Genomic DNA, 8,645 nt, shown 5'->3' on the forward strand with positions numbered 1-8,645 from the left:
GATGTTGCCTGAGTTTAGTGGTCCTGCTGCCCATCACCATGCATTGGTTTTTATTCAAATTAAACACCTCGGCCCATTCATTTTTTTTTAATTCAATTTTTTGGGAGTAAATATAATTGTGATTTAAAATAAAATAAAACAAACAAATTATCCGTGCAAACATCATTACGTACAATATTTTGTGAGCATATATGATATTTAATTATATGTAATGAATATTCTGTTTATATGCCGATTTATAAAACAAAAAACTCATTAATTGTTTGAAATATAAATACATTGGGATAGGTAACAAATAGCCAATTTCACTGCCAGATGCCACAGAGAAAGTGTACGTTGGAAGTTTGAAACAAAGAGGAGGGGAAAAAGTCCCGACTTCTCTTCCTTCATTCAAATCATTCAATTTTGTGCCTTTTGTTATCCCTTTTACATTCTCTTACCAATTTGTCTCAACCCCACACTATTTCTCATCGAATTTTTCACCAACACCCATTTCCTAACCTTAATGCTCACTTGTAATTTTTTTTGTGGGATTAATTTTAAAAAAATTTGTAACCTAAGGTTAGTTAAGATTGGGGTACTTAAAAATAAAAATTACGAGTGAAAAAAAAATTAAAATTCAAATATTTGAAAAAAAAAACATAATATTTACGATTTTATCAATAAACTATAAAAGTTGATATGGGTTTTTAACTTTCGTCTTCGATCAACGTAATTTAAGTAGTCCAGAAAGCATAAGCACCAGACGAAAAATACTCTTTTCAAATTTGTTTAAACAGAATGCGGTTGGAACAAAATATTTACTGAAAGTATGTGGTGTTTTATTTTAAATTATTTTTGAGATATTATATAGATTTTTAATACATTTAATATATAAGTCATCTGATTTTTTTTTTTCCAAAATAAATTATTATTCAAATAAATAAGATAAATGTTATTGTTATGAATTTAAGAGTGTAGCCCAAAGGTCCAATATGGGCCGAGCGCTTACGTTTTGGGAATAATCAAAGCAGGTCTCGTCATGGCAGTGTTGGGTCACCGTATCCATCAACTCCTCACCCACAAACCCACCAACACTGAAATAAATGTTGAAGAAAATGAATAAATATTGATTAAATTCATTTTTTTTAAATATACAAAATAAATAACCAATCTTATCCAAAAATATTCACTTCAATCTTCTTGCTAAAATTCATAATAAAAAGCATTTGATTTTTTTTTTGGGATATATTTTTTTAATATTTATTTATTAATCTAATTTCCTATTATCCCATTATCTTTTAGTAGTTTTTTTTATTTCATTGGTTTTTAGTTCTTTTATAAATTTAATATTAGTTTATTATTTGTATATATTTAGTAAAATAATAAATATTTTTTTTTGAATTATATTATAAAGTTTGTCATAAATTACTTGTTAAAATTAATATTAAAATATTGTGGATGTTAAATTTAAACAATTATTTAATTTATGTATACGAAAAGTCAAATTGATACATTTAAAAGAACTATAATCCTTCATTATTAAATATTTAATAAGAAAAAAATAGTTTTTCACACTCACCATGCAATTTACACACTTTTACACAATTAAAAATAATTAAATACTAATCAAATTAATTTAATCAAAATTATTCAAAAAAAAAAAAAAAAGAACAATATATGCTTACATGTGGGACCTAAATATTTATTTACTTTATGCGGCGGGTTTATGCGGACCCTGCATATCCGGGAATCTAGGCGGGACCCGCACGCCACCATTCGACGGCCAGGATCAGCGAAAGCAGTGCTGGCTCACGGATGACCAACCGCTTTAAAAACGGGGCCCACCCGGACATCCCAACAGGGCAGGAATTGGGCCCCATACCCGTCCATAGCCGAGGTGAAAACGGGCGGTGAAAACTCTGATCGCTCATCGATTTCCTCTTTGGCGAGATGGCCGACCAAAGAAACAACAGCAGTCCTTGTGCAGAGAGATTTAGATCGCCGAGTGGGAGGGATGGGGGGGTCCCACTGTAATTTCGCGGAATTTGGAGCCCCATTTGTGGCAAACCCCTTACCTCGTTTTTCCGTATAAATTCATCCCGCACTCGGGACTTGGCTACAGCTACTAGTATATTCGCTACTCTTCACTGTTTCAAACCCGAGGAATCGCCGCGTAAGCTAGAAGCTGTGTTCGTTCAAATTGTTGCTTCCGGGATTGTACTCATCAGGTAGATTTGGGAACTGCATTGATTAGTTTTGATGTGCTGCTCTGTTCATGTCAGTGTGTGTTTGTATAGCTGCTGGGATCACGTTTCGGAAGTTTACATCTGCTGGGTATTTGTGAAGTTTACGACTTAATTCGATCTTGTATTATCGAAGTTTGTGATTTTCCTTTCGGTGTTTTTGTTTTTTCGTTTTTTTTTTTTTTTTTTTGTTTTTTTATATTTGGAAATCATTATACGCATTAGGGATTTGGGTGAGATTCAAGGAAATAGCAATAATTGTTTTTTTTTTTTGGGGGGGGGGGGGGGGGTGTTGGGTTTGGAGGTGCTTTCCTTATCGAGTTTAGTGACTGATTTGAGAATGCTACTAAGAGGATAATATTTATATGGTCATATATATTGGTTTAAGTTCTTTTTTCTAGTGTCTGTTGAAACTTGATATCCCCGAAGATCTGTTGATTCTGGTGTAATTTGCTACTGATTGTTGGTAATCGGTGAAGCAACATCAATTTGATTGAGCACCTGATGGAGGGTGCCAACGATAGGTAGCTCTATAAGGTTTTTCAAGGGCACCTGATGGCGACACTTCCGGTTTTGCTTGTTCAGTACCATTCCTACTTTACAAATGTTGTCTCTATTTGCATGATGTTGAGATGCACGACAAGCCTTCTGTTTTGTGTTAGAAATGGTGCTTCGAAATTCATTTCTATAGGGGATCTTGACCCGAAATTTTTTTAATCTTCGTGAATATTCACAACAGAGTCTTATTTTCCAAGGTTCTAATAAAGCTTGTTCTTCTTTTACTCTCTGTTTTTGTTTCTGGGTCTTTTAAATCCGGCAGTCATGGATATATGAACATTGAAGCTTATTCATGATATTGTGTCTTCTCCTGCTTATTCCTTTTAACATCTTATTATTTGATTTTGCAGTGAAAGCCTGAAAATGGGCTTAAAAGCAGTTGAAGATTTGATAGAGGCTTCGTCAGGGGTTCATTTTTCTGGATTTCATTTAGAAAATACAGATCCAAGTACTTCAGTGGTTGAACAACCAACCACCTCTGAAACTGAAAATATCAAGCAACCCTTTGTCATAGGTACTGCAAGGATGTTATTTTCTTCATATAATGACAAATAAAATTTCGCTATCATGATTTTGTGATATTTTGCTGAGTGTTGTGCTTGTTGTAATTGCAGTTTACATTCTGGTGTTTTAGAGTTAAGATCCCATTCTACTTATGCCCTCAGCCATCTATTCTAGTATCATTTAGAATAAATTTTGTTGAGACCTGTTGAACTCATTCTCTTTTAATAATTTATAAACGCTTCATCTTGAACATTTTGCGCTACACTGCAGGAGTTGCTGGAGGTGCAGCATCTGGGAAGACTACAGTTTGTGATATGATCATCGAACAGCTTCGTGATCAGCGAGTTGTACTTGTTAACCAGGTATCACTATCTCTCTAACCGTATGTTTAGTGAGAATACAACAACATAAAAGAGCTCATGGAACTTGGAGACTTCAAATTGAGAAGGGAAAAATGCAACAAAGTAAATACAACTTAATGATTAAAAAAACAAAATATAGTGTTATTTACGTGCAGAATACACCCTTGTATTCTTGCTGTCCTTTTGAAACTAATAAATGGCATCTTTTACTGAACCTAAATATGCTCATTTGTTGGTGATATCCATTGCATGTCAGACTAGAATTAGATGTATAGTCCGCATTATTAGGAACTCATGTAACATTTTGACTTTGAACGCCCTCCGAAGTTCTCAACTCCTTTCCATGTAATACACTTTTCCATGAGACATTTTGGCAGGATTCATTTTATCACAATTTGACACCGGAGGAGCTTAAAAGAGTTCATGAGTACAATTTCGACCATCCTGGTGGGTATTGTCTTAAACTTTGTATTTGACCTTTCCCTCAGCGTTCTTCATCTTTACTTGAGTCAACTCTTTATTTAAAAACAAGTCTTCAGGTTAAGGATGAACCTCTAGAAGTGTAGATCTTGTCCTTAAACTATTTTTGCTTATAAGGAGGATGCCATGTGAGGGTCAAAATTTAATCTGATGCACTAATTGCAACTTAAAGTCATCTGCGTTATGATCATTCATGTGGCAGCCCTATGGTCTTCTGCATTTTATTCACGTTGATTTCCAATTCAATCTTAGTCTTTCTTTTTGGTTATGTACAGTTACGCTATCATATTGATCCCGCCTCAGCTATATATCTCATGAATTAAACAGAAATGTAGTTCTTAAGAGCATCTTTCTGTAAAATTGCAGTTTCTGCTTTCATGCCTCACTGGTAACAAAGTCTTTGACGCAACTAACAGTAATTGTAGGAGAAACCAAAAAGGTATAAAATAATAATAGTCAATGAAGTGTCATCTGTGATTTGATTACTTTGTTCTGGAAGGAAATGTTGCTATGCTAGAGTTTTTAGTTGCCTTTTTGTGGGTTCATGATTACATGGTTCAGGATTACTGTTAATAAATTCCATCCTTTTTTTTGTTCAGATGCATTTGACACCGAGCAATTATTGAGTATTATGGAGAAACTGAAGCATGGTCAGGCAGTAGATATTCCAAAATATGATTTCCGGAGTTATATAAATGATGTCTTCCCTGCTCGAAGAGTAATTTCTCTTTTCACTTTCAGCATCTTTTTTTCCCCCTTTACATTTGAAATTTATTCCCATCGGGTAACATTTGGCAGGTAAATCCTTCAGATGTCATTATTTTAGAAGGAATACTCATCTTCCATGACCCACGTGTCCGAGATTTTATGAATATGAAGATATTTGTAGATACAGGTTCTTTTTCTCCATTTCCACCATTATTTGTGTCCTCCTAAGTGCAATAAGTATCTGAATTTATTTATTTTTGTGGTACATATGAAGAGTCCTTAGCAGTTCTTCACATTAGATTTGAGCTTCTACTATGTACAAAATCATCATTTTTGTCATTTTTCCCCTACTGGCTGTCTTGTATGTAAAAGACATAAATCATCTAAAAGATACATAGGAACCCATTAAAAATTTAGAACAGAGCATATCATACCTTATGCTTAGCTGAACATCTCCTTTTGGGATCTCACCTAGGTGGAAGAATTTATGGTTGAATAATCTACAGCTTTATGTGCAATTTGCGAGTATTGCTAAAGTTCCTTGCAAGTTTATTGAACCAATAGATGTGAGTGTTACCATGCCAGGGTCTTCAATTAATTTCTCCTTGTTGTTGCTTCTTTTTCCTATTATTCATTGAGGGATTAAATTTTATCATGGTTCAGTATTTTATCTACTTGTAGTTCCTCTGGTTTCATAATACCAAATTTCTGGGTGCAGATGCTGATGTACGCCTGGCAAGGAGAATAAGGCGTGATACAGTAGAGAAGGGTAGAGATATCGGTATGGTACTTGACCAGGTAGCAAATAATGATCCCTTATTTCCATAAAATTATCAGTTACTATCTTTCACCACAGCTGATTTCATGAATGCCTTTTTACCCGGTTTTCTCTCTTTTGTTGGGAAATTGATGCTCAGCCGCAATTAATACCTTCGGTTAATTTTGATCCAATGGTTCACTTACTAATATCCGGTTGCATCTGCATGCAGTACTCAAAATTTGTGAAGCCTGCTTTTGATGATTTTATACTTCCAACAAAAAAGTATGCTGACATTATTATTCCTCGTGGAGGAGACAATCATGTCGCTATTGACTTGATCGTCCAACATATCCGGACTAAACTTGGTCAACATGATCTTTGTAAAATATATCCAAATCTGTATGCCATTCAGTCAACTTTTCAGGTATCATTTCCCTCTTCCTAATTCAATAAGTGAATCTACTACATTTCTAGTATAAAGTTTCGTGATGCATTATCCTTTGGTTCTATGACTTTGTTGGAACTTAACATGAAGGTTGTATTGGCACCCATGAACTTTTTTTGCCTTTATATTGATATGAGGTCGTTGTTTGTCTTATCCAGATAAGGGGTATGCATACACTTATACGTGATGCTCAAACAACGAAACATGACTTTGTCTTTTATTCTGACCGGTTGATCCGATTGGTAGGGTTATGAGTTTCTAGATGTAATTTCCTCCACAATGTATTAATGTTTTAGTTGTGATAGTCATCATAGCTTCACTTGCTTATTAGTGTACTTTCACATATATTAGGTTGTTGAACATGGTCTTGGGCATCTTCCATTTACAGAAAAGCAGGTGATCACCCCGACTGGTAAGTCCCTATCATAATCCGTTTTAGGTCTTTAGGTTTACTAAGTGTGTTGCCTTTAGCATTTTGAAACAAGAACAGTTATCCTTTTTGAAGCTCTAGCTTAGCTAGTTAGTTTGGGATCCAATTCTGCCTCAAAATTGTTTATAGCTTAGTGAATTAAAAGGCATTTCAAGTAAGAGTGCAAAATGAAGTATCTGCAGCGTTATCCTTTTTATGAAGCAGGATCTTCATCATTGCTATTACTACTTGAAGTTTTAACCATACCAATCACAATAAAAATGAACTTTATGAAGCACGGGGAAGTTCACAAGAGGAGCCTGAAACCTCTCAGGATTATTTTGCTCAGGAAAGCTATTAATTCGGTTGTAGTTCCTGACATGGGTATCACTACTTGAAGTTTTAACTAAATGGAGCAAGGAAACATGAGCTTTTACGACCAAAGGATGGTGAAGATCGATAACGGCAGCCTGGAAACTCTTGGGTTTATTTTTCTCTGGTCAAGCTGTAAATTTAGTCTTGGTTTCTGAATTTGGCAGCTTATGGTGTAAATCAATTGTTTTCCTGCTTTAAATTGAAGCATAAAAACCAGTCTGGAGGTGTCTCCTGTCTGTTTCTAAGCTTTTAGTTGCTGTTTGTTTCCCAAATCTCACGTTGCCCGTAGGTATTTACTTGGTTACTCAAGTATTAACCACTGAACACTGTTTTTGACATTAACACATTTTGATTAAAAAGATTTGCTTAAATGTGATTTGCATCCTTGGGAAACAAAGTTTTGATATGACATGTTTATTTCCATTCCTAGACTTTTTCTAGTAAACTGTAAAAGGGAACTTTAATGGGGCTGATCATGAATTTTAGGAACTTTATTTAATTGAATAGTAGCAAAACATCAATGTATCCTTGCAAGTTTCAGAACATATCTTGTTTTGATGTTACACTTACTATTGCTGCTGTCTCCATCTCAGCTTATTTCCTCAACAGAAATTATCATACAAACGTTGTACTTATTTCTTGGAATTGCCATTTTAATGCAGGGTCTGTGTACACTGGAGTTGACTTCTGTAAAAGATTATGTGGCGTCTCTGTTATCAGAAGGTATAAAGATCATCTTTAACTTTTCTTCAATCTTCTTCCCTGGGTCAATGGTTTTTCGTTTCCTTTTACTCCGTAGGTGCCAATAATAAATAAAATCACATAGCAGATCCATTCTTTTGCTTCTATCTTGGTGTTTGGTCATGAAATTATTCAAACTTTTGCCAGTGGTGAGAGCATGGAGAATGCCCTGCGAGCATGTTGCAAAGGAATAAAAATTGGCAAAATTCTTATTCACAGGGAAGGTGATAATGGTCAAGAGGTTAGCAATAGCTGCTCCTAATCCTGTGTGGGGCATGTGTTTTTTCTTGAGTTACTATGGTTTTCACTTCCATTAGATGTTAGTGAAATGCTTTGTGTACTCTATGCAGTTGATCTATGAAAAACTGCCGAACGACATCTCAGATAGACATGTCTTGTTACTGGATCCAATACTGGGCACAGGTTAGCCTCATCATATTTCTGGCAAAATTCATCTTGTGAACTAGAATTATTTCACATTTCCTTTTAAGGATCTATATGTGTCAGAAAGAAGCTTGTCGACGTCCAAGATCTTCCTATTGGTTTCGGTTTTTTTGTTGTAACTGTTAGCTTGGTAGATCAGATGATAGTATAGGATGGCAATTCCTTTAGTGACCTATTCTGTATTCACTATCTCCTGGTGAATTTCTTCAGGAAATTCAGCTGTTCAAGCTATTTCTCTACTTATCAAGAAAGGTGTTCCAGAGTCAAACATCATATTCCTTAATCTAATTTCTGTAAGTTCAATATCTCTCTAACACTTTCTTCTATTGCTCTCTCTTTCCCGAGCAATTTTTTCTTTTCCCCCTTCAGATGTGCTCCCTTTAGCCTTGAGGTGACCACATTTTACAATTCCAAATGCTTTTGTTTATTAAGGACCCCTTTTGAATCCCTTATTCCAAATTTTTTTCTGTTTATTCAGGCACCTCAAGGAATACATGTGGTCTGCAAGCGATTCCCCCGAGTAAAGATAGTGACATCTGAGATTGAAATTGGTTTGAATGAGGATTACCGTGTTATCCCTGGTATGGGCGAGTTTGGCGACCGGTACTTTGGGACAGATGATGATTGAACACCA

At 35.0% G+C, this 8,645-nt stretch overlaps 1 protein-coding gene across 2 annotated transcripts; it reads left to right on the plus strand.

Annotated features, from left to right (window-relative positions):
• Positions 1,839 to 8,645, plus strand: LOC105175003 (uridine kinase-like protein 3). 2 transcript variants are annotated; one of them, XM_011097295.2, is made up of 15 exons: positions 1,839 to 2,210; positions 3,134 to 3,297; positions 3,558 to 3,649; positions 4,027 to 4,096; positions 4,729 to 4,847; positions 4,928 to 5,024; positions 5,556 to 5,635; positions 5,827 to 6,021; positions 6,201 to 6,284; positions 6,394 to 6,454; positions 7,489 to 7,549; positions 7,715 to 7,808; positions 7,918 to 7,990; positions 8,222 to 8,304; positions 8,490 to 8,645. In XM_011097295.2, the coding sequence occupies exons 2-15, from the start codon at positions 3,147 to 3,149 to the stop codon at positions 8,637 to 8,639; spliced, it is 1,410 nt and encodes a 469-aa protein (XP_011095597.1). In that variant the 5' UTR covers positions 1,839 to 2,210; positions 3,134 to 3,146; the 3' UTR covers positions 8,640 to 8,645. The 2 variants fall into 2 exon arrangements, with proteins under 2 accessions (XP_011095597.1, XP_011095599.1); XM_011097297.2 differs by lacking the exon at positions 1,839 to 2,210 and adding an exon at positions 2,569 to 2,980.

The sequence above is a fragment of the Sesamum indicum genome, linkage group LG12, assembly GCF_000512975.1.
Source record: "Sesamum indicum cultivar Zhongzhi No. 13 linkage group LG12, S_indicum_v1.0, whole genome shotgun sequence".
In the NCBI taxonomy this organism is placed as follows: Eukaryota; Viridiplantae; Streptophyta; class Magnoliopsida; order Lamiales; family Pedaliaceae; genus Sesamum; species Sesamum indicum.